This window comes from Oncorhynchus gorbuscha, linkage group LG09 (assembly GCF_021184085.1).
Source record: "Oncorhynchus gorbuscha isolate QuinsamMale2020 ecotype Even-year linkage group LG09, OgorEven_v1.0, whole genome shotgun sequence".
Lineage (NCBI taxonomy): Eukaryota > Metazoa > Chordata > Actinopteri > Salmoniformes > Salmonidae > Oncorhynchus > Oncorhynchus gorbuscha.
Genome location: NC_060181.1, coordinates 91,231,286 through 91,258,283, shown reverse-complemented (window position 1 = coordinate 91,258,283; position 26,998 = coordinate 91,231,286). Strand labels below are relative to the sequence as shown.

At 40.8% G+C, this 26,998-nt stretch overlaps 2 protein-coding genes and 1 pseudogene across 4 annotated transcripts in view; all 3 read left to right on the top strand.

The window, feature by feature from the left end:
- The window catches only part of LOC124044271 (interferon alpha/beta receptor 1a-like), a 43,242-nt gene extending 31,114 nt beyond the window's left edge, over positions 1-12,128 (top strand). For 2 of the 3 annotated variants that reach the window (XM_046363908.1, XM_046363907.1), the window contains exon 8: positions 7,007-8,926. In XM_046363908.1, the coding sequence (XP_046219864.1) occupies positions 7,007-7,030 (24 nt within the window). In that variant the 3' untranslated portion in view covers positions 7,031-8,926. Of the gene's footprint in view, positions 1-7,006; positions 8,927-11,657; positions 11,835-11,924; positions 11,987-12,068 lie in introns of those variants that run through there. The other variant, XR_006840463.1, reaches the window with a different exon arrangement.
- A 16-nt stretch (positions 12,129-12,144) lies between these two features.
- LOC124044272 (putative nuclease HARBI1) lies at positions 12,145-14,224 on the top strand. The gene is made up of 5 exons (XM_046363909.1): positions 12,145-12,521; positions 12,601-13,290; positions 13,360-13,475; positions 13,572-13,702; positions 13,797-14,224. Exons 2-4 carry the CDS (start codon positions 12,819-12,821, stop codon positions 13,677-13,679), a joined length of 696 nt encoding a protein of 231 aa, XP_046219865.1. The 5' UTR covers positions 12,145-12,521; positions 12,601-12,818; the 3' UTR covers positions 13,680-13,702; positions 13,797-14,224.
- Positions 14,225-16,796: 2,572 nt separating this feature from the next.
- On the top strand, positions 16,797-26,590 carry LOC124043021 (annotated as a pseudogene).
- Positions 26,591-26,998: the final 408 nt, after the last annotated feature.

Sequence of the window (26,998 nt, the reverse complement as noted above, 5' to 3'; positions counted from 1 at the left end):
AAAGTACCCAAATGTCCTACTTGAGTAAAAGTAAAGATGCATTAATAGAAAGTTACTCAAGTGAAAGTCACTGAGTAAAGTCATACTTGAATAAAAGTCTGAATGGATTTGGTTTTAAATATACTTTAAGTATCAAAAGTAAACGTAGTTGCTAAAATATACTTTAAGTATCAAAAGTAAACGTAGTTGCTAAAATATACTTTAAGTATCAAAAGTAAACGTAGTTGCTAAAATATACTTTAAGTATCAAAAGTAAACGTAGTTGCTAAAATATACTTTAAGTATCAAAAGTAAACGTAGTTGCTAAAATATACTTTAGTATCAAAAGTAAACGTAGTTGCTAAAATATACTTTAAGTATCAAAAGTAAACGTAGTTGCTAAAATATACTTTAAGTATCAAAAGTAAACGTAGTTGCTAAAATATACTTTAAGTATCAAAAGTAAACGTAGTTGCTAAAATATACTTTAAGTATCAAAAGTAAACGTAGTTGCTAAAATATACTTTAAGTATCAAAAGTAAACGTAGTTGCTAAAATATACTTTAGTATCAAAAGTAAAAGTACAAATAATTTTAAATTCCTTTTATTAAACAAACCAGACGGCACAATTTTCTTGTTTTTATTTATTTATGGGTAGCCAAGGGAACGCACCAACTAAACATAATTTACAAACAAAGCATGTTTTCAGTCCTCAAGATCAGAGGCAGTAGGGATGACCGGGGATGTTTTCTTCATAAGTGTGCGAATTAGACCATTTTCCTGTTCTGCTAAGTATTCAACATGTAATGAGTACTTTTGAGTGTCAAGGTTAAATGTATGGAATAAAAAGTACATCATTTCCTTTAGGAATGTAGAGAAGTAAAAGTTGTCAATACCCCCCCCCCCAAAAAAAATGACTTAAGTAGTACTTTAAAAGGTGTTTTTACTTAAGTACTTGATAGAGGAAAATATGTTTGAAATGACTAATTATGTATACATTCCAATCAGAAACTGACTAGTCCAAATGCTATAATGTATTGTCCCTCTTGCTCCCTTTCACAATTGTATATAATGTAGTCAGGAAGTTAAGTAACAATGAAGGTCTGTTCTTTAAGTTCATTCAGTTGTACAAATCTCCAGGTGGTGGGAACGGGCCATCTCCAAAATGGTCGGGAATGTTGATTTATGCTGACTGGCCTTGACTTCGTGCTGTTAACGCGGAGGCTTGAGAATTAGAGGGGCCCTCTGTTTGTGAAACGGAACGTTTGGAAAACGCTGACGTCATTTTCAGTTTATAACCTGTGGTAATGTGTGTGAGCATTCAGTACTCATCAAGAATAAATGCTGAACTTGTTTTTTAAGACTGGTCTCTTACTAATTCATGCAAATGATAAACTTACAACTTATCATGAATTAGAAATGAGTGCGAATTAAATTGGTTTTGGCAATAAAACATAAGGGAATTTAAAATTCCTCTATCAATTTGGTCCTTCGAAGCCGGATCTAAATATCTTTATCTGTTATCTGAAGGTAATACGCTGAAAATCGTGCACGGACGAGTTTGACTCGTTTTACTAAAGACCTGACCTCTGAATTGAGGTTAACTTAAACAGGCCTGCGTATTATCACAGAGAACAGAGAGAGTGACTAGATACAACGAACATTGCTTTCCCAGTCGGCGATAAGGTCAGTATGTTTTATTCTTGATTAAGGGGGAATGATTTAAATTATCATAGAGTGATTTAAGTTGTTCTCAGTTTAAAAGTCAACTCTACAAATAGGCTATGCTTGGAGCGACATTGTAGTTCAAAGTCCTATAGAGAACAGGGATTACTGTATAGTCCTACAGTGATCACTGTATACGGGTGAAAACTAATGTTAGATTGAGCGATGAATGGACGGGGGGGGTCTTTCCCGGTTTTTAGTAGTCGGTGTTCTTGATAGTGAAAAGTGATCGTGTGGTTGAGGTTCCGTGGGAAGAAACGGAACAGGTGATTTTATGCCATCAGCTTTCAAGAATAGACACTGCAGGATTGGTTTTGGGACTGGCCTCGGTCCATTTGTTTTCGGTCAACTTTACAAGTAGGCTAGGTTTGGAGCGACATAGTTTAAGTTAAAAGGCCTAAAGGAACGAGGATTACTGTATACGGGTGAGTTAAATGTCAGATTGAACAATGTATCCAGCGGAGAGACGGAACAAGTGACCCCATAGATATATAGATCTTGGAAATAGACACTGCAGGTTGGTGGTCCTTATTTTTTAGATTATGGGGAACAATTGAGTTGCTTTTCCGTTGGTCATTTTCAATCAACTCTACAGATTAAGCTATATTTGGGGCGATATTTTAAGTTCAAAGTCCTATAGGAACATTGATCGCTGTATACGGGTGAAAACTAGTATCAGATTGAACGACGAGTGGACGGAGACTCTTGAGACTCGGTCTATTTGTCTTCGGTCAACCCTACAAGTAGGCTGATTTGGAGCGACAATCTTAGCAAAAGTCCTAAAGGAACAGTAATGTATCGTATACGGGTGAGACTTAATGTCAGACTTTAGTAGATGAGGATCCCAATAAAAGAGATATTAACCATAAGGTGTTAAATATTGGAATTATTAGGCGTAAGTAGATAAGGATTCCAATAAAGAGAAATTAACATAAAGGGTTGGAGATTGGAATTATTTTGGGGCAGGAATGTATTATAATGGGTAGTAACCCTTCTAAACTGCTTTCTGAAGAGACGGAAGATTACCGTTATATGAAACAAAAAAGATAGAAGGAATGTAGATTTCTGTCCTAAATGGGAAAAAGGGTATGGTTTTGACGGACGCCTAGATGTCGAAAAGTTAGAATTCCTGGTAAAACAAATACATAAGGAATGTGGTAATAATGTGAAAAAGAAAAATACAAGATGTTTTAATTGTAACAAAATTGGGAGTGTAACACTCCACGAAAAAATCATCAACAGGTTGTAATTTAACTGTGGGGAAGTCAGAGGCGACAATCGAGTAAAGAAAGGGAACTGAGGGAAAACTTTGGGCGTTCAAATTTGGGCTATTTTCTGTTGTCTAGATGTCGGAGTAACAAATACAATTAACTGTGAAAAAGGGGATAACGGAGAGATACAATACAATTCCAGCCTGCCTGGACGTTATGGCTATTTATGAATCAATTGACATGAGAAGTTTAACACAAAAACAGGGTACGTTAAATGTTAGGGTAAATTAAATTGAGAAGTTCGGTTGGGTTTACTCTGATTATAATTTAAAACTGAACTCAATCGGAATAGGGAATATATATTTTACAAAGGCGGGCAGATTTGTGTCTATAGCCAAGCAACGGAATTGCTAGACACTCAAATGGGGCTATATAGTGCAACGCTTTTGACTATAAATTAGGTAAGAATAGTTTAATCGTAAGAAGTTGTGATTGTTTTTCTGATTATTGATGTTTGGTTAAGGTAACGCCAGTGAATTTGAACAAAAAAAGTAACGTATTCTAAAAACGATCTGGTTTCCGTTCTCATTGCGGGGAACAAAGGAAAAGTCTTATCTTAAAGGGACAGTGCACGGTAATCACAGTGGTTTGAGTTGTAATTAGACAAGTGAATAACGTATTGGGAATAGAGTTGTAATTAAAATACTAAGTCAAAGACGAGACAGGTATTTAGAGCAAATTGGATTCTAAATGATAACAAAGAGACAATCATGATTTATGCCCATCGAAAAGATTTTATAAAATTGGCGAATTTAGAGATGATTGGTTGGGGTGGTAAATTATAATTCAGAATTTGAACAGATGTGACAAATTAGGTTTGGTTAATCGAACAATAATTATTTACAATTCATTTGAAGTCGCTACGAATTGGCAGATTGAGCGCTTGATGATGACGTCACCATCGTGACACTTTTGTCACCAGAAAACTGGCAATAACGGAGCAAACTGTATGGCTATTAGAGTGTGTATCGAGGCTTCGAGTAAACCTTTCAGAAGTTGAGAAAAGTTTTTGTTTATTTGTTTATTGGTTATAGTCAATTTTTGGGTTTGATTTAACTTAGTTGAACAGTGTTTTCTGGCGGGTTTAGGTAGAACTCTTTGTTCCTGAACGGATGAAAGTTACCCAAGATAAGTAAATTAAAGGAGCCATGAGAGAATGCGAATGCATATTTATTAAATATCGGGGATTAAATTACGAATTCCTTACACTGTGAAATGTATGACATTTGCGGCAGAGAGAAAAAGTAATTCATTGGATAATAATGTTATCGGGTTAATTGTATCTAAAAGTAGCATGGTCATTTAAGTAAACATATCCGTAGACGATGTTTAAAACTTATGATTAATGATTTGAGTCAAAGGGGAATTATCATTAGGTTTAGTTATAGTTCACCTATTGAGTTTCTGATTCGAAATAGCATTAGGGAATGATAGTTAGGGGTGAGGTGGCTCACTTTAGAGGCCTCCTGGGATTACAACTTTGGGGAGAGATAAGCTTTAAAAAGGTCTACAAATTATACACATGGAACAACTGTTAGAACTGTTTGTTTAGTGCAAGGGTATTTTAGAGGCAGGCTCACATATGGAACCTTATGAGATGTTTTTTATGGGTTTGAATTATACAGGTGACTATTTCTATTCAAAAGATAAAGGGTTCTTTATGCCTAATATGGTATGACCTTTTGACCTTATCATGACTGGCTCCCAAGGTCTGATCAGCCTCGGGGGAGAGTCATTTGTATAATGAATGGGGTCATATTGAGTTACTAGTTTTAAGGTAAATTCATTAGAAATGAAGCAGTTTTGGTTGAGGGTTAGAATTACTGTTTGAACCGCAAATGAGAAAGTGGTTCAGGATTCTGTCTTATAACATTAGCTGTGAAGTTTTTGAATGGGCTATTAGGGATTTGGTATTGTAACAGAGAGAAAGTCATATTTATCATTGAGAATAAATAGTGGAAGATAACATATTTAGAGCCAACAGGGCAGGGAAGAAATTGAGATATTTTTGTTTGGTTTTAACACTCGGTTACAGGAGTGTCAAAAGACGGGAGACATTACCTGTGTAATAGGGGAGGGTGTCCGTATGATAACCAACTTGGGACAGTTTTGGGACTGGAGAAAGGGGATCCCACAAAGGTGGATAGGCTTTCCATGATATGAGGAAAACCTGGGAGCACTGTTGAACTTTGTAAAGGTGATGAAATCCTACTAACCATCAAAACTATTAAGCTCTCTGATGCAGGCACTTGCACCCCCGGACTACAAAGGACCGGGACAGACACGGTGGGTGTGTTTTCTATTAAGGTACTGCCAAAACCGGAGGTCTCAGACGGACCGGGGCCAGACACACTCCTCTATCACCCCTGGACCGAACCTGTCACCACTATGCTAAAAATCCCATTCAGGTAATTAATGTTAGACTATTCAGCTATTGATCAATGAGGCACGGAGACTGGTTTTGATGGTAGGGACAATTTGTGGCTGTCTTATACAGAATGGACTTGCTTAGAATATGCTTCTTGCTAGTCAGGGGGGAGTCTACAAAATGTTCAGTGAACAATATTGTACGTATATCCCTAATAACACCAGTCCAGATGGTAGTATATCTAAGGGCCTTAAATGGGCTATCTGCTGAGATGAGGACCATGGCGGGGGTAGAGGAGTCTGACTGTCCACCCTGGTTGGGAGACTGGTTTGGTAAGTATACCGGTATGGTGGTTACTGGATTTCTGACCCTAATTCCTGTATTATTTACTGACTGAGGATGACCCATGTATGTTTGTTCTCCCTGTCGTGAAGGGTGGCATGGTGCCCACCTGATGCTGGATAAGAATAGCTGAGAGGACCAGATGGGTTATAAGAATGCTTTGTTCTGCTTTACTCTGTTTTCCAGGACCAAAGTTTTATTCCACACTTTGCAACACATATTAAACCCATGTTATTGTCGGATAGAATACTGAGGGTCCCCAAGGAGAGGGCTTGTTAGTGTAGGAAGGATTTTTAATATGGTTAGCATCTATTAGATTATACGTTTTTAAATAGTATTATATTTAACAGGAATATAGGACATCTATGAGGAGTTAGGATTATTGTTGGGATTAAGATAGATTGATTAAGGAATTTGGAGAAAAGCCGCTCATAGACATTTTTTTTTTTTTCTAAAAGAGGGTCCATGGGTTTGTAGTTCCCATGTAGTTCAAATTTGGAAAACATGAGAAACATACAGAGGAGCCCTCCCCGCACCGCAGAGACCTTGAAGGTGGGAGAGCAGAGAAGTTAGAGGGGGGTGCAGGAAGAGCAAAGATAACATAGTGGGTAAATAAGTTTCTAAATGGGTCAGAATGGGAGCTGTAGATAGAGGAGGTATTTGGCATAAAGGGAATCTACCTGTTTTACCTAAGTCACTGTTTAAATATGCTGCTGTATTGATACATGGGCAAAGCCATGTATCAACAGGGGGGATGGTAGGAATGGTTAAACAGCACTTTGTAGCATATGGAATAACTAACTATTTTAAAAACTTTTGCTCACGGTGTACTATATTGAATTAACTAGGAGTGAAAACAAGAAGTGGTGTTTAACAATAATTGATAAATATACCAAATGGGTAGAAGTGTTTCCTACATCCTCAGCAGACGCAGAAACAGTGGCTAGAGCATTATGTCAGGAGATAATTCCGCGATTTGGATTACCAGAAGTAATTGAGCATATAGGTCAGAAATTGGATATAAATATGAAGAAACATAGTTCTTATCACCCCCAAAGCGCTGGCCTTATCGAGAACATGAATCGATCGGTAAAAGGTTGATTAAGGAAAACACACCTAAGTACTGGAATGAACGGGATAAAATGCCTGCCCATAGTGTTAATGACTATTAGAATAACCCCTGATAGGGAGGGGCTATCTCCATTTGAGAAAGTTTTTGGTAGACCCTATAGAGTGCCCCAATTAGGGCGATTAGAAATAGAAAGCAGTATGGTGGGACACATGAGGAGGTTGTTCATTAATCAAACACGTATGTCAAAAGTTTTATGCCCAGCAGGAGAATTAGAGGGAGGTGGCACACACGAGATTCAACCAGGAGACTGGATCTGGATCCAATCATTGAAGAAAAAAACTGGAAGCAGCCTCGGTGGGAGGGACCATTCCAAGTACTACTGGTGACTGCCTTCGCGGTGAGAATAGCCGAAAGAGCTACCTGGGTACATGTCACACATTGTAAGGGGGTGAGTCATACTGGCACTGTCGATCGGTCACAGGGGAAGGAGAGGAACCGTGACCCATATGGAACGGGGGTCAAACTCCTTCTGAAGATTCCCTATACCTGACCTTTCCCCAGCTGTGAGCGTTCATAGAAGTGAAGTGATGGCTTGGCCTCTGGCTGTTGATATGTTCTCGGGGAGAGGGTGGGGCTTCACGTGTGCACTGACCGTCCTGAGCTGTTTTATTGTGGGGGCCATATTCCTGATTCACCATGATCCCCGGAAAGTGCCAAAGAGGATAATTTGACTCATGTGCTAGATGAGGGAAATGGGATGTTACCTAAGATTCTCTGAAGGTCACTGAAACAAAATAGTAAGGAAGTGAGGGTGGAATTGGGCAAGGATCTCTCAGTAGAATTTTGTGTAGATCAATTGGGGTCATTCACCCCTTGGCAGTCTAGAACCATGGGACTCTATGGGAAGTATTTGTGTAAATCACCGTGTAAGTCGTGGAGCCAGGTCATAGCTCACACTGAAAGGGATGGCTATGTAAACCCATACACTCAATTTGGGACCAGGTAAAGTATAGTAAGGGAATGGCATGTATGGTAAAGCTGTTCATGAAAGCAGGAATGCCAAGTAATGATAGCTGTATTGATTTACACTATTTATATCCCCAGGTTCCATTTAAATCAAGACTTCCTCCCTTTATCGTGACGAGAGGAGAATATTACTGTTTTGACAGATACAGTACACACGGGAAATACGTGGGGGAAGTTGGTACCTGCAATAAGACAGAGAATATTACCACTGACGAGACCATGTCTGATTTGACAGGCTGGTTGAACTCTGGAGATTTCAAAATGTTGAAGGTGGCCAGGGCTGACATCTGGTGGTTGTGCGGGGGAATTAATTTGTGGTCGGTATTACCGACTGATTGGACTGGGCTATGCGCTCTAGTACATTTAGGAATGCCTTTTACACTCATACAACACCAAGACGTGAAGTTAGCCAAAACGAGAGAGATGCTCCATCTGGGTCTTTTGACGACAGTATATATTGATAACATTGGGATTCCACGAGGTGTGTAATTATAGTTATGGTAATCAACAGCGCTTTAGCAGGAATACCAAAGGTGTTGTTAAAGGTTTTGTAGAACAGACTGAAGCAACCAGCTGGAAGACCTGACAGAATAGAATTGCATTAGATAAAAGGAGGAAGTGGGCGTGATAATCAGGACCATGTCTTACATCCCAGGTAGCACGGCTCCGGACGAATCAGTGCCCGAAGTCTCAGCTGGTTTGACCACCCTGGCTCACGGGTTGGCAGAAACTCTGGGGTGGATACTTCTCTGAACTAAATTGGGTAGACAGTATTTATGGAAAAATGTGGTGTTTTGGGCTGTATCAACCTGTATGACTGTATTAATTTTATGCGGCTGTTGTCTAATTCCCTGTGTGCGAGGCCTTGTTTCCAGGACTCTGGAAAGATCAATGACCCAACGGATGGTGCGTTATGGGCCGATTCCAGATTCTGACCTGTGTAGGACTGGAGGCATGTCTACAGAGGAAGTGGACGAATCCGGATCTGTCATTTGTGGGGAATTTATGTTTGATGAGAATAGTGTTGACATGAAGGGGAATTAGATTGTAATTTGTTTCAATGATTAAACTGTTTTTTTGATGAAGATTGTAAAAAGAAAAACAAAAAAGAATCCTGGAAGGAAGAGTTATGATTCTGATGTAGATTTAAAAACAGTTGGAGTTAAGGTTAGAATTGATTAATGAAATGTGGAGAGTTGGATAAACATTTATAATTGATTTGTTGATTATTTGTCTATTCATATGATAATCTGATAAACCTCTATAAAAAGGTTAGATAAATTCGTTTATAATTTCATTTTTTATGATTAAATAAAACTAGATGTAGAATTGAATGTATAATATTTGATCAAAGGGAGGATTGATAGAGGAAAATATGTTTGAAATGACTAATTATGTATACATTCCAATCAGAAACTGACTAGTCCAAATGCTATAATGTACTGTCCCTCTTGCTCCCTTTCACAATTGTATATAATGTAGTCAGGAAGTTAAGTAACAATGAAGGTCTGTTCTTTAAGTTCATTCAGTTGTACAAATCTCCAGGTGGTGGGAACGGGCCATCTCCAAAATGGTCGGGAATGTTGATTTATGCTGACTGGCCTTGACTTCGTGCTGTTAACGCGGAGGCTTGAGAATTAGAGGGGCCCTCTGTTTGTGAAACGGAACGTTTGGAAAACGCTGACGTCATTTTCAGTTTATAACCTGTGGTAATGTGTGTGAGCATTCAGTACTCATCAAGAATAAATGCTGAACTTGTTTTTTAAGACTGGTCTCTTACTAATTCATGCAAATGATAAACTTACAACTTATCATGAATTAGAAATGAGTGCGAATTAAATTGGTTTTGGCAATAAAACATAAGGGAATTTAAAATTCCTCTATCAGTACTTTACACCACTGAATCGTATTGTGCTGTTTATACTAGATGCTGGAGGTGTTACTTGTGTGGTTTGTTTGACTGTACCCCAGCCCTCATATATTCACCACGGAAACCACACTGATACCGCAGACTCCTCTCACTTAAGCATGAGGTGCATAGACTTACACTATTTGAAAATACATTTCCAAAATGATTCTTTGTGTGGGAAAACTGGTTCTTCTTAAATGTTTTTATTCCCCTATTTTGTTTTATCAAGGTAATTCGCTTATAAATAACCGTATATTAAGGCCAAATCGCTTCATGACAGTTGTGGCTGACCGCCTCGTTTTCCTGCTTCAGTTTGCCTCGAATGATTCTAGGGTATCGGGTTACATATCCACAGCCATTGGATGCTCGGGAGTCCTGTCTTAACTCTCATTCGCTGATCGGACTGTCCGTCAATTAGTGACGACACAGCGGCAAATCGAATCAATTCAGATTGTTTTGACGGTGTCGGGAACTGCATTAGAGGTGTCATGGCTCCCGGTGTTGTAAACGGATGATGTGTTTACGTTTATACTGTTGTGGTTTAGTGGAGCAGGGGCCTGTTGCACAAAAGTAGAATTAAGACATCCGGGATAAATGACTCAGCTGAGCTCAATGAAGCCAAAACATGTGCGTCCAGGCTTAATTGGTTGCACAAAGACCAAGCCAGGATGAGCAGACACGGATTCATTAAGCCAGGTGAAACCAATCCTGGATAGGTGCGCGCTCACGGCTCACTCAAATAGACCCCGCCACAGATCACAGATTAATTGATTTACCATGGCAACTAGAGCCGCGTACTTTTCCCCGTCGGAAGCACAAATCCTCATGGAGGCATACGAGGAGGTAAAAGATATAATTAAGAAGAAAGGCAACACCGCCACAGTGATAAAGCAAAGAGAAAAAGCGTGGCAAAGTATTGCAGACCGCCTGAATGCGTAAGTAGTGCACAATTACACACTCACCGCTCCGCTGAAACATCACAATTACAATTCAAATATTTAATTCACATCTCCAAAAACGCAGTTGTACTGTAATTATGAAACGGTTAAATTTTTAATTGAAATGCACTGCAGATATGAGTGAAATTGTGTAAAGTAAGTCCATCACACTGTATAAAGCTATGATAAATTATTATTAAAGCCTTACATTATTATTTAACGTTACTACGCTCAGTACGGTTTAATCTTAGCCGTTGTACTCTGCTTCTTATGTTGTCCACCGTTGTTTTTGTGTTTCTCCTGCTTTCATTGATGTAAAGCTGCTTTGACAGAATGAAACAATTGTGAAAAGTGCTATATAAATAAAATGTAATTGAATAAATAGATGAGCTATAATAATAATCACTTTAATTTATATAGCGCCTTTCAAAGGACCCAAGGTTGGTTGCTCACTGCACTGCAAAAATGTCTTTCTTTCTTAGTATTTTTGTCTTGTTTTCAGTAAAAAAAAATATCTAAAAAACATCTTGAATATTTTCTTGAGCAAAATTACCTAGGAAAATAAGCAAAAAAATCTGCCAGTGAAACGAGAACTTTTCTAAAATTAAGTGTTTATGGAAAAAGTAAACTTATTTCAAGAGAATTTTTATTATATTGACAGATTTTTATTTGCTTGTTTTAAGCACACATTTACTTAAAGTTTATATTTTTTGTCTAAACTATACTTATTTTGCTAGGTCATTTAGCAAATCAAGAAAATACATCTTTAATTTTTTTGTTTGTTGATATTTCTACTGAAAACAAGACAAAAATACCAAGTAATTTTTTTTTTGCAGTGTGTGTGTGTGTGTGTGTGTGTGTGTGTGTAGATTAAACATGAACGGGCCAAAACGGACATGGCAGCAGGTCAAAATCAAATACAAGAACATTCTGCAGAATGGTATGGTCCCTGACTAATATTTAACAAAGCACAAGCATATATTGTACCCAGAAGGTGCCTGCTCACACATTGTCTGTACTGTTTTAGCAGTGAAAAAGAATACCCACAGACAAGGCACGGGTGGTGGGTCACCAAAGGCTGACCTTACCCCAGCAGAGGACATGGCCTTGGAGCTAAATAAAGGCAGGCCCGTCTTAGAGGGGATCCCTGGGGGGAAAGAGACGAGCATAGGTTCCTCCCAAGATGCCACCCGCTTCATTCAAGGTATGTCCTTCCATCTCTACATGGAATACAACCACATTCATATTGAATCAATTTGGACTGTCTGACTTTGGTTTACCTATTGCCTTGCAGTGTCTGGCAGCACTGTGTTCCTGTTAGAGCCACCAGCACAAGCACCAGACGATGCTGATCCAGTGAGTACTCCATCAAAGGCATACTGTAGGCCTGGCATGTCTTGTCTACTAGCTTCAATATGAATCCGATTAAATGTGATAGGGTGAAGGCCCCAGTGCAGCAGCAACAGCACATGATGGAGACGATGATGATGAGGAGGATTCTGGATTCCAGAAGGCATGAGGTATCATGGTAAGACTGTGAAAGTACTATTTACTCTACAATGGTGAGGAGTCCTCATCAAAATAAAAAAATCTAATTTCTTTTACAGGACCCAGATGCTATACAGTGGGAAAACTAGCCTGGCAACATAGTGCGTATTAATAAAAGGACACCACATCCTGCCAAATTCCAGCTGCGCTAATTGTATTGTGTTCACAGAGCACACAAGCTATCAGAAAGTTGTATGGCAACCACCTCCGGCGCCAAATAGAACTGGCAGACATAGACATTCAGTACAAGAAGAAAAAGATGGAAAATCTTGCACTGGAGTCCGAAATAAAAAAGAGGACAATTAGGAAACTGGACCTTGAAATAAAAAACCTTGAGAGGGAGGTGAGATATGCCTTCAATGTACACTGTATGCTAACTGGAACACAAATGTATTAATCATTATTTGTATTTCCTCCCCCAGCTCCAAGAAGATGACACAGCTCAAAATAAAAATTAGGTATATTCTCGTAAAGTCAAGTGAGCCATGACATATGAGCTCTTATTGTGAGCACACAGGACGGTGGCATCTTTCTAAGGTTTTTTTTTATTTTCCCAGCAATCAGTACAACCAAGTCATCGTTATAAGGCATCGCCCTCTTTTGCTCACCCCCCCAGCACCAGGTGTGGCCACTAGCCTATATGAAGGCCCAAAATTGTGTGTTCCTTTCTGCTCTGACAATGGCATGCCCATTCGTGCGAGATGTGGTGGATGAAGAAGCACTTGTGCTGAGGAGAGCCTTCAGGCGAGAAAGGGTCTTCGGGGACCGGTTGGACCCACTGGCCTTCCCTGACGACCATCTATATGAAAGATACAGGTTTTCTGCAGATGGCATCAGGTATCTATGCAGACTACTGGGTCCCAGGATTAAGCACCGCACTGCACGGAGCCATGCACTGAGTGTGGAGCAAATGGTTTGTGTGGCCTTGCGCTTTTTTGCTAGTGGAGTCTTCCTGTACTCAGTGGGGGATGCAGAACAGCTGAACAAGGCCACAATTTGCCGCACAATAAGGAGTGTGTGTCTGGCTATCAAAGCATTAGCAGATGTCTTCATCTCCTTCCCTGGCCACAGAAGACTCTGTGACATCAAAGAGGAGTTCTATAGGATTGCAGGTAAGAGGATCTACAAATTACAGGACAACTGTTAACACATAGTAGGATACTCATTACTTTGTGTGACAGGTTTCCCCAATGTCATTGGTGCAGTGGACTGCACACACATAAGGATAAAAGCCCCCTCAGGTGCCCATGAGGCCGATTTTGTGAATAGGAAATCCTTTCACAGCATTAATGTTCAGGTGAACATAACTTTTTGATATTGTCCATTGACTAACACTCTGCATTGCCAGTGATGTGCATTGATTGGTGTAATATTCCTCATCTTATGATTTCAGATGGTCTGCAATGCTGACTGTGTGATCAGCAATGTTGTGGCAAAATGGCCTGGCTCAGTCCATGACTCCAGAATCTTTCGGGCCTCTGAAATCTATCAGTGCCTCTGAAATCTATCAGTGCCTATCACAAGGTAAGCCACACAACCCCTATTTATAACCATCATGGCTGTGTCAAGAATATCACTGTGTTTATGAGGTAGTAATGATGAGATTTTGTGTTGACAGGTGAATTCTCTGGTGTGTTGCTGGGAGACAGGGGGTATGGCTGCCAGCCTTTTCTCCTGACACCTTTCACAGACCCCCAGGAAGCACAGCAGGCCTACAACCATGCCCATGCCAGGACCAGGGCCAGAGTTGAAATTACCTTTGGCCTCCTGAAGGCACGCTTTCACTGCCTTCACAAATTAAGGGTCAGCCCTGTTAGGGCATGTGATATTACTGTGGCTTGTGCTGTCCTCCACAATGTGGCCTGCCTGAGGAAGGAGAGGGCCCCCAGAGTGCCACCAGCCATGGACTGGGACAATCCGGCAATCTTCCCTGATGACGACAGTGGTCGGCTGCTGAGGGACCAATATGTGTTGAATTATTTTAGTTAGTATGTGTGCTTTCAATTTTGGTTAAATATGTCCTGCGGTGGCAGAGGAATTTGGGTTTTTTGGGTTCGTTTTTTACGAATTTGGCCTCTTATGATGTTTGTGCGGTATACTGTGTGTAATACAAGGCTGCAGGGAGGCTACTGCATCCATTCATTTGTCTGTTCAGTTGATGTGTATGGATTTGTCCTGCATTTATTTTAGTGTGCAGACATGCAGGGTGTGTTATATACAGACCTTTGAATGTGTATGTATCATTTTGTATAATATGCTTGGATTCTGTGCTTTCCATCTTGTAGAGTCACTGTGACTTCAGTTTCGAAAGGAGCTGATGGTTTACCTGCTTTGTTTTGTCCTTATTCAATAAAGGAACATAATGTTACACATTGTGTTTTTATATTCATATGGAATGTGTATTTGTTTATATGACAGAGTACTAGGGCCACACTGAAGAAAAAGGATAAAGTCATAAATTTATGAGGCTGGTTCTTTCTGCAGAAAAGCTACATATTGTTTTTACAGTTTTGATACTTATGACAATGTGATACTTAATAGTCTGGCACATCAGCATGTCTTTGTTTATGAAACCATACTGAAGTACAATTTCACGAAATGCCCCGCATCTGTCATTTTAACAACTGTCCTCCTTTAAAACAACTGGTTACAATATTATGACTTGTCTTTTTTTTCCTCTGTGGCCCTAATATTCTATCATTTTATATATAGTCTATGGGAAACTGTAAATTATCTAATGATAGCAACATCTAAAAATAATGTTTTATCCAAAATCATTGAAATTAATGATCACAAATGTTTAAATAATGACAGTGGGTCTAGTTATATGTGATAACAATGTATAGTGAGCAGTGAAATAACTATTGGTTTCCATTTGTGGTGACTGCTGACTGACATTAGGGATGAGATTAAATAGATCCTGGAATTTAGCCTGGTCTGGAGCAGGCTAGCTCCACAGAATAAATCTCCATGGTAATTTATACCATAACATATCCTCCTGCCCCCTATCCATCTTTAGTGCAACCGGATTACGGATCAATTGAGCCAGGATCACCAAGATATCCTGGATTAATCCCTTATCCTAGTTTTGTGCAACAGGCCCCTGGTGTACAACAGTTGTTGACAACTAGCATTGTAGCTAAACCTAACCCTTTACTAGCCTTAACCTCATTCCCCTAACGTTGCTGCGTTAGTTATTATAACCTACTATGTAAACAAACCATCTCTGCCGACAAATAATCAGTATCACCACACCTGTTTAACTTGACCTGATTTAATCTAGGGGTATTCAATCCATTTCGCGGTAATTCAGTGTTACAGTGTGAGTGATATGCAAAGGAAATGCTCTGCAGTCACTGTAAACTCTGTATAAATTGTCTCAGTCGGAAATTCCCTTTACATTTCTAGCACACTGTCTCACTTTGAAAGACTGAATAGAGCCCTGTTGATTTTTCAGTGTAAACTAGACGTTGAATTTACAAATGTGCCTAGTGTGTTACACCATTACTGTTTAGCATAATTATCATATAGTCCAGTTAGTGAACATTTGGTTCAGGATTCAAATAAACCAAGTATTGGTTTTAAAAACCAGAGTTGAGTGTGATCGTGTCATTTTTAATCTGCGTAGAGTAAAACACTCCAAACCACGCTCAGCATTATCATATTTCCCAACATGCTTCATTGCAGGTTGATTTCAAGAATTGTTTGTTTCAATATCTGTGTTTTTCCATGTAAATGGACTGGTTGATTAATCTTGAACTAAATTAAGATAACAATATTTTCTAAAAATAAACCAATCTGTTAGTAGTTGGACATATTACACCCCGTTACTGAGATGTTTGTTCCAGTTTAGATGATTTAGGTAGTCTTAAGAATTCAATTTTCCCACCCTGGCAGTCATTTCGTAGAAATTCTAATTGTTGGCTATCCTCACTCTGTCTGGATTCCAATAGGAATTACACATCACTTTTACAAGCCAGCATAACCTGATTTGCAGGCATGTTGTGGCCTGTAAATCAGGAGTTTCCTAACAGCACTGTGTTAGGGTATAACTAGGCACTCACAGAAAGGCCTTAGTTATGATATAATGTATTGTCAAAAAGTTTCATTTTAAAAGCTAATAAGGCTGGTGGAACCGTTCATAAAAAGTTATAGGAAGAACCTATAAAAGAGAAAGGGGTTGTCAGCAGAACCCTTCAAAGAGGGTTCTAGGTAGAACCATTTAAAATGGGTTCTATGTAGAACCCTTTGCAAAGGATTCTACCGAGCACCAAAAATGGTTCCTCTATGGGGACAAACTGAAGAACTCTGTATGGTTATACTTACCATATATTTTTTCCTAAGAGTGTCATTGGCAAAATCACATCTCTACATCAAAGAGTGATCTTGCAATTGTCCAATGCAGAGAACGCCATACGAGAACAATTTTTCAATTCATATTGTTTTTAAAGATGAGCCTACACTCATTGATAATACAATTATGACTATCTGTTCTGTAATGATTTCTACACAGAAGCATAACGTTTTTACTCTGATATTTTCATAATAAATGTTGCCATTGGGTTGTTCCTTTAAATGGGCGTTTCTACTTTGCCTAAGGACGAAGCGATTGGATAGGAGAAGGGAAGTCAGTTTCACACAGATTCTGGGAATTGGATGTAGGTTTCGTTCCATGTTGTTAGTAATATAGTGATCTATAATAGTATGTTGCAATCCCATAAATGATCCTGATCTACTGAAATGTTGTGTCTGAACGGCGTTTTGTTGTTTTGGAGTCTCTGTCATGTCCTCAGACAAGGTAATCCATTTATTCCCCCCCTCCACGTTGGCTATTATTCCTACTTCTTCGGTATCGATTTACAGGCTACACTTTTTTTTCATAATGTTTGTAAGTAGCTAGCTGGTCAGTAGTCTCAGATTTCCTTTTCTAACATTAGCTAGCATAAAATCATGAGCATTTTGATCTAACTGTAAATGTCTAGAGACATTCCTGATTTGTAAGTCGCTCTGGATAAGAGCGTCTGCTAAATGACTTAAATGTAAATGTAAATCATGGACACTCTTACAGACAGTTGTGTCTGCTTTGCGTGATGTATTGTTGTCTCTACCTTCTTGCCCTTTGGTGTTTTTTGTACCCTGTTTTGTTCAGCTACCATGTTGTGCTGCTGGCATGCTGTGTTGTCGCCATGTTATCTTCTTAGGTCTCTATTTATATAATGTTGTCTCTCTTGTCCTATATTTCTATTTAACTTATTTTTAATTCTAGCCCCCATCCCCGGGCAGGAGGCCTTTTTGGGAGGCCGTCATTGTAAACAATAATTTGTTCTTAACTGACTTGACTTGTTAAATAAATGTATTTAGGCTCCTAGAAAGTGATGAATCTTTTGCCTGTAGCGTGGTCTGAGGATGAGCTGTCATCTCCACGGGACGTGCGCGTTGACTCTGCTGTGCGTTGGAGCCCCGCCGCAGACAGGCCAGGGATAAAGTACACGGTCCAGTACAGGACGTGAGTATGTCTAGTAGCTGTGGTACATGGCTTAAATCAAATCAAAGTTTATTTGTCTACAACAGGTGTAGTAGACCTTACAGTGAAATGTTTACTTACAGGCTCTAACCAACAGTGCCATTTTTAAGTTAAAAAAAAGGTTATTAAGTGAACATTAAGTAAAGAAATAAAAACAACAGTTAAAAAGACAGTGAAAAATAACAGTAGAGAGGCTATATACAGTAGAGGGGCTATATACAGTAGAGGGGCTATATACAGTAGAGGGGCTATATACAGTAGAGGGGCTATATACAGTAGAGGGGCTATATACAGTATATACAGTAGAGGGGCTATATACGGTAGAGGGGCTATATACAGTAGAGGGGCTATATACAGTAGAGGGGCTATATACAGTAGAGGGGCTATATACAGTAGAGGGGCTATATACAGTAGAGGGGCTATATACGGGAGAGGGGCTATATACGGGAGAGAGGCTATATACGGGAGAGGCTATATACGGGAGAGAGGCTATATACGGGAGAGGGGCTATATACGGGAGAGGGGCTATATACGGGAGAGGGGCTATATACGGGAGAGGGGCTATATACGGGAGAGGGGCTATATACGGGAGAGGGGCTATATACGGTAGAGGGGTTATATACGGTAGAGGGGCTGTATACGGTAGAGGGGCTGTATACGGTAGAGGGGCTGTATACGGTAGAGGGGCTGTATACGGTAGAGGGGCTATATACGGTAGAGGGGCTAACCAATAGGAGCCCTTCTTTGCAAACTATTGAACAACCTCCCTGGTCTTTGTGGTTGAAATATGTGCTTTGAAATTCACTGCTCGACTGAGGGACCTTACAGATAAATGTATGTGTGGGATACAGAGGTGGTGCAGTCATTTAAAAAAATTATGTTTAACAGCATTATTGCACACAGTTAGTCGATGCAACTTAATAAATGACATGTTAAGCACATCTTTACTCCTGTTATTTAGGCTTCCCATAACACAGGTTGAATACTTATTGACTCAAGACATGTGAGCTTTTTATTTTCTAATCATTTAAATCAAATTCCACTTTAACATTATGGTGTATTTTATGTGGATCAGTGACATAAAAACCTAAATCGTATCCATTTTAAATTCAAGCTGTAACACAACAGAATGTGGGAAAAAGTCAAGGGTGTGAGTACTCTCTGAAGGCAATGTTTATCGGTGTCCCAGGTCAGTTGACCAGCAAAAACTCCTGACCCCCTAAGGACAGATGTTTTGCTCGGTTATGACACAGTTATTTCCTCGTCTGAGCCTTCTTTTTAATCCACAGCAGTGATCGCGAGAAGTGGCACAACATTTCGGGCTGTGTTCAGACCGAGCTCACCACCTGTAATATACAGTCTGGATGTGTGATGGTGCGAGTCCTGGCTCAGGAAGGGAACCGCACATCCAGATTCGTCGAAGCCTGTCGACATGGTAACAGATCGTTCCACTTCAGTTATTGATAAACTGTATACAATTTGGATCTGGCCTGTTTCATGTCAAGTCCAAGGCCTAGTCTGCTTCATCAGTAGGCCAGCGCATTGGTAGCATTGTGGTTTGGTGCGAAAGCTTGAGCAACGGTATTTTAAAATCAAGTTCCCCACCCCTTCTCTTTCTGACCCACCCTCTCTTTCTGACCCACCCACCCCTCTCTTTCTGACCCACCCACCCCTCTCCTTCTGACCCACCCACCCCTCTCCTTCTGACCCACCCACCCCTCTCCTTCTGACCTACCCACCCCTCTCTTTCTGACCCACCCCTCTCCTTCTGACACACACCCAACCCTCTCCTTCTGACACACCCACCCCTCTCCTTCTGACACACCCACCCCTCTCCTTCTGACCCACCCACCCCTCTCCTTCTGAAACCACCCACCCAGCTGATTCTTGCAGCCCTGAAGTCCAGTTGACCTCCAAGGAAGGACTTCTGATGGTCCACATGGTAAAGAACAACCGTCTACTGGAGGATAATGGAGACCATTTTCAGTACCACGTTCAATACGGCCGAGACGGCGAGGAGCTCAAAGTGAGTAGCAACGTGGAAGCAAGCCAGGTTTAAAAAAAAAACTAAAACATTTAAATTAAAAATGAATGCAGGTTTTCTTTATCCAGCACTGAAACACCATATTCATCCAAGGTTTGGGAAATGAATTGGGAAGTTATCAGGCGTTTTGGAGATCCCCACTGTAGGATGTTAGTGTGATCGAAGATGTGTTGATGTGCCTCTCTCTACCCTTGTTTTAGCAGGATCTTTACACCTCCACATCCCTTAAGACCATCGAACGTCTGGATGTGGGCCGGAGGTACTGTGTACAGGTCCGGTATTTATGTTACCAAAAACCCTTTGGAACCCCCAGCGTTCAACATTGTGAGTCCATTCAAGAGTCAGGTGAGGCTCATCCAGGCTCTCTCTGTATTAGTTGACTTGCTATTACCGTTATTCTATCCTCTAATGCAGGTATTCCCAAACTGGGGTACCCCCAAAATATATATATATATATATATATTCTTCACATTTTCAAACAGTTCATTTTATATTTTACTACAACAGGGTTATACATTTGGGTGAGTTTTTTTCTCTCGCCTGGGTAGCCTTGTTTCACTGCCAAAAATAAAATTAAACCATCTAGTTTTCAGCGAAATGACAACACGATGTCAAATACAGGTAGCCTTGTCAAATAATTAACATCCAATCACATTAACCAGGTAGCCTTGTCAAATAATTAACATCCAATCACATTAACCAGGTAGCCTAGTCAAATAATTAACATCCAATCACATTAACCAGGTAGCCTTGTCAAATAATTAACATCCAATCACATTAACCAGGTAGCCTAGTCAAATAATTAACATCCAATCACATTAACCAGGTAGCCTAGTCAAATAATTAACATCCAATCACATTAACCAGGTAGCCTAGTCAAATAATTAACATCCAATCACATTAACCAGGTAGCCTAGTCAAATAATTAACATCCAATCACATTAACCAGGTAGCCTAGTCAAATAATTAACATCCAATCACATTAACCGTTACCCTCTCGCGGGAATTCCACTAACGTTCCGTAGGTAGCTAAACGTAGCTGCTGATCATGTTGGTATCTGTACTGATGGCGAGAAAGCCATGACAGGGAGACAGTGGAGTGCAAGCAGTTGCTCCCGACGCCACTTGGGTACACTGCAGCATCCACCGAGAGGCTCTTGCTGCCAAGGGAATGCCTGACAGCTTGAAAGACATTATGGACACTATAGTGAAAATGGTTAACTTTGTTAAAGCAAGGCCCCTGAACTCTCGTGTATTTTCTGCCCTATGCAATGATATGGGCAGCGACCCATGTAACGCTTTTACAACATACAGAAGTGCGCTGGTTATCAAGGGGCAAAATATTGACACATATTTTTTTTTATTTTATTGAGAGAAGAGCTTAAAGTTTTCTTTACTGACCATAATTTTCACTTGTCTGATGACGAGTTTCTCACACGACTGGCCTATCTGGGTGAAGTTTTTTTCTCGCCTGAATGATCTGAATCTAGGATTACAGGGACTCTCCGCAACTATTATCAATGTGCGGGACAAAATTGAGGCTGTGATTAAGAAGTTGGAGCTCTTCTCCAGGTCTTTCCATCATTGTATGATTTTTTGTTGTTGTTGTGTGCAAATGAACTCAAGCTTACGGACAATGTCAAATGTGATATAGCGACGCACCTGAGTGAGTTGGGTGCGCAATTACGCTGTTACTTTCCCGAAACGGATGACACAAATAACTAGATTCGTTATCATGCCTTGCCTCCAGTCCACTTACCGATATCTGAACAATTGCAACAAGCAGTTCTGTGAAAATTGTATTTAATCAGAAGCCACTGCCAGATTTCTGGATAGGGCTGCGCTCAGAGTATCCTGCCTTGGCAAATCACGCTGTTAAGACACTGATGCCCTTTGCAACCACGTACCTATGTGAGAATGGATTCTCGGCCCTCACTAGCATAAAAAAATACAGGCACAGACTGTGTGGAAATGTATTTAAGACTGAGCCTCTCTCCAATACAACTCAACATTGCAGAGTTGGGTGCATCCTTTCAAGCACACCCTTCTCATTAACCTGTGGTGAGTTATTCACCATTTTTGATGAACAAATAAGGTTTTACATGTAAGATGGTTAAATAAAGAGCAAAATGATTGATTATTATTATATTATTTGTGCCCTGGTCCTATAAGAGCTCTTTGTCACTTGCCACGAGCCAGGCTGTGACAATAACTCACACTCATTCTTGTGTTTAATAAATGTATGTGTGTGTGTGTGTGTGTGTGTGTGTGTGTGTGTGTGTGTGTGTGTGTGTGTGTGTGTGTGTGTGTGTGTGTGTGTGTGTGTGTGTGTGTGTGTGTGTGTGTGTGTGTGTGTGTGTGTGTGTGTGTGTGTGTGTGTGTGTGTGTGTGTGTGTGTGGCAGGCTTACAATGATCGCAAAAAAAACAAAAACATTTGAGTGCGCTGACCCTGGTTCTAGAGGGGGTACAGCTGACCCTGGTTCTAGAGGGGGTGCGCAGCTGGAGGTTGAATGTTTGAAGGGGTACGGGATGATAAGAAGTTTGGGAACCACTATTCTAATGATAACAGTTCGCCTAGTAACTCCTCATTCTCTCTCTCAAAACACTCAAAGGCCAGTTTTAAGTACACCACCTCGTTCGCGAAAATGGTTCGCTACCTACAGACAGTGAGTCACGTGGCCGTGCATTCGGATAGTATTCAGACCCCTTGACTATTTCCACATTTTGTTACGTTACAGCCTTATTCTAAAATTGATTACATACTTTTTTCCCCCCTCGTCAATCTAAATGAAATACTCCATAATACATCCTTAACAGCCTGACTTCTTCGGGCACGGAAACATTTCCAAATTGGTATCAATTGACCTAATGTGTGCCATGAAAAAAAAATCCCCCACACCATTACACCACTGCCACCAACCTTGGCTTTTTCCTCATTTTGGTACATTACAGCCTTTTATTAAAAAAAATATATATATTGTAAAAAAGTTTGGACACCTACTCATTCAAGGGTGTTTCTTTACTTTGACTATTTTCTACATTGTAGAATAATAATGAAGACATCAAAACTATGAAATAACACACATGGAATCATGTAGTAACCAAGAAAGTGTTGAACAGATATTTATATTTGAGATTCTTCAAAGTAGTCACCCTTTGCCTTGATTACAGCTTTGCACACTCTTGGCATTCTCTCAACCAGCTTCACCTGGAATGCTTTTCCAACAGTCTTAAAGAAGTTCCCACATATGCTAAGCACTTGTTGGTGGCTTTTCCTTCACTCTGCGGTCCAACTCATCCCAAACCATCTCAATTGGGTTGAGGTTGGGTGATTGTGGAGGCCAGGTCGTCTGATACAGCACTCCATCACCCTTCTTCTTGGTCAAGTAGCCCCATACACAGCCTGGAGGTGTGTTCTGGGTCATTGTCCTGTAGAAAAACAAATGATAGTCCCACTAAACGCAAACCAGATGGGATGGCGTATCACTGCAGAATGCTGTTTAAGTGTACCTTGAATTCTATATACACCAGCAAAGCACTCCCACACCACCTCCTCCATGCTTCAAGTACTGAGTAAAGAGACTGATATTTCAGGCAAGCTGCACTGCTTCTTGACACAATGCCCACATAACCCGGAAGCCAGCCAATGTGTCGAAGGAAACGCCTGGCAACCGTATCAGCATGCACTGTGCCCGGCCCGCCACAGCGTGATGGGACAAGGACATCCCCTAACCTGGACGACGCTGGGCCAATGGTGTTCTTCAGCTTGCAAGCCTCCCCCTTTTTCCTCCAAACATAACGATGGTCATTATGGCCAAACATTTCTATTTTTGTTTCATCAGACCAGAGGACATTTCTCCAAAAAGTACGATCTTTGTCCCCATGTGCAGTTGCAAACCATAGTCTGGCTTTTTTATGGCGGTTTTGGAGCAGTGGCTTCTTCCTTGCAGAGCGGCCTTTCAGGTTATATTGATGTAGGACTTGTTTTACTGTGGATACAGATACTCTTGTACCTGTTTCCTCCAACATCTTCACAAGGTCCTTTGCTGTTGTTTTGGGATTGATTCGCACTTTTCGCACCAAAGTACGTTCATCTCTAGGAGACAGAACGCGGTTCCTCCACATTCAACTTAGTGTATGTAAACTTCTGACCCACTGGAATTGTGATACAGTGAATTACAAGTTAAATAATCTGTCTGTAAACAATTGTTGGAAAGATTATTTGTGTCATGCACAAAGTAGACGTCCTAACCGACTTGCCAAAACTATAGTTTGTTAATAAGAAATTTGTGAAGTGGTTGAATAACGATAATGACTCCAACCGAAGTGTATGTAAACTTCCGACTTCAACTGTATCTATATGAATCTATATTGATAGATGGATATATCTATATCGCTCCCTATTTCTCTGTGTGAGATGTGTGTTATCTTCTTTTACAGAAAAGACACAGAAAAAGAAGATTGTGGCGATCGGTGTGACCTCTACCATCCTGTTGGGTGTCTTGGTAGTGGGTCTTACGCTCTTCATCTATAGGCACCATACGAAAATCAAACAGTTCCTTCAGCCCCCACTACGGTTACCAGACCACTATTGTGAGGTACGTCTTTCCACGGATACAGTGATCATAGATGTGTTGTTTCATGTGATAACAGCGTCTGTTCATATGGGTGCCTGTCAACTAAATACCTAGGCGGCAGGGTAGCCAAGTGGTTAGAGCGTTGGACTAGTAACCGAAAGGTTGCAAGTTCAAATCCCCGAGCTGACAAGGTAAAAAATCTGTCGTTCTGCCCCTGAACAGGCAGTTAACCCACTGTTCCTAGGCCGTCATTGAAAATAAGAATTTGTTCTTCTTAACTGACTTGCCTAGTAAAATAAAGGTAAAAATTTAGTCAAATTTTAGTCTCATCACAGTTTGTAATACCTCCTTTACCTATAGTAAACACAGTGTCCCTGAAATTATTCTTACCCCTTGACCTATTCCACGTTTTGATGTTGTTACAGCCTAAATTCCAAATGGATTTCATTTATTTTTCACCCATCTACATACGATACCCCATAATGACAAAGTGAAAACATGTTTCTAGAAATGTTGGCAAATTTATTGACAATGAATTACAGATATAATTTTCTTTAACTATTAAGTATTCACAATCCTTTGGTATGAAACTCCAAACTGAGTTCAGGCGCATCCAATTTACTTTTATGGTCCTTGAGATGCATGGAAGAATTGGAGAAAAATCTCCACATCCAGATGTGCAAAGCTGATACAGACATACCCAAGACGAATGTGTCGAGGGGTTTGAATACTTTCCGACGCCATTGTATGTGACCTATAGGTTAATGAGGCATTACAAATGTGATGTGACAAAAACAGAGGGCATTTAGTTAACTAAAATGATAATAAATAAATAAATAAAACCAATATGTCCCTGTTTTCATGATTTTGATAATGACTAGACTAAATCATTGTTCAAATAATAAAAATGACAATGCTATTTAATCTATTTATTTTAGTCTAAATTATTCAGATTAGATTAAATCTATTCAAAAAAAAGTGCCAAAATGAACAGGCATCTGTTAATGGGACTCCCTTGCATAAATAAAATGCATCAGTTGCCTTGTGCGAGCCAGAATGGCCCATAGGGCAGGAGGTGCATCAGTTGCCTTGTGCGAGCCAGAATGGCCCATAGGGCAGGAGGTGCATCAGTTGCCTTGTGCGAGCCAGAATGGCCCATAGGGCAGGAGGTGCATCAGTTGCCTTGTGCGAGCCAGAATGGCCCATAGGGCAGGAGGTGCATCAGTTGCCTTGTGCGAGCCAGAATGGCCCATAGGGCAGGAGGTGCATCAGTTGCCTTGTGCGAGCCAGAATGGCCCATAGGGCAGGAGGTGCATCAGTTGCCTTGTGCGAGCCAGAATGGCCCATAGGGCAGGAGGTGCATCAGTTGCCTTGTGCGAGCCAGAATGGCCCATAGGGCAGGAGGTGCATCAGTTGCCTTGTGCGAGCAGAATGGCCCATAGGGCAGGAGAATGGCCCATAGGGCAGGAGGTGCATCAGTTGCCTTGTGCGAGCCAGAATGGCCCATAGGGCAGGAGGTGCATCAGTTGCCTTGTGCGAGCCAGAATGGCCCATAGGGCAGGAGGTGCATCAGTTGCCTTGTGCGAGCCAGAATGGCCCATAGGGCAGGAGGTGCATCAGTTGCCTTGTGCGAGCCAGAATGGCCCATAGGGCAGGAGGTGCATCAGTTGCCTTGTGCGAGCCAGAATGGCCCATAGGGCAGGAGGTGCATCAGTTGCCTTGTGCAAGCCAGAATGGCCCACAGGGCAGGAGGTGCATCAGTTGCCTTGTGCGAGCCAGAATGGCCCATAGGGCAGGGGCCTGTTTTTGTGGCGTTAGGCCCCTTGATGTACAAGTAGCTTACAACCACTGGACAAAGCACTAACAACTTTCACGATGGGGTTTATTTTCCAGTACCTGTCAGGGGTGTTCCCCAGCAGGACCTGTCCCTCACAACCAGTCCCTGTGAAGAACGGCATGATCTCATCTCCATCGTCTGCCTTGAAGAGGACCTGATTCCTGAGTCTGACAGAGAACAGGATTATGACTCACCTAATGGACTGGATTTCTTAGATCATTATGAATGATCCTGTGACTTCAGACATGAGACTTTTGCACTCCATTAGGATTTGAGATGAACTTGATAGCGTCAGAACATTAACTAGGGGCGGCAGGTAGCCTATTGGTTAGAGCAGGTAGCCTATTGGTTAGAGCAGGTAGCCTATTGGTTAGAGCAGGTAGCCTATTGGTTAGAGCAGGTAGCCTATTGGTTAGAGCAGGTAGCCTATTGGTTAGAGCAGGTAGCCTATTGGTTAGAGCAGGTAGCTATTGGTTAGAGCAGGTAGCCTATTGGTTAGAGCAGGTAGCCTAGTGGTTAGCGTGTTGGGTCAGTAACCGAAAGGTTGCTGGATCGAATCCCTGAGCTGACAAGGTAAACATATGTCGTTCTGCCCCTGAGCAAGGCAGTTAACCCACTGTTCCCGGTAGGCCGTCATTGTAAATAAGAATTTGTTGAACTGATTTGCTTAGTGAAATAGTTTTATAGTAGGCCTGGCTATTGCACTGTTTCCACTCAGCTACCACCATTATTGTTGATCAAAAGAAAACTATTTTACAATAAAGTAAACTTCTGTGGGTATTTTAGTTTGCTCTGCAACTGGGGCCAGAGAAAGGTGCTTGTGTTTCAGTAATTACA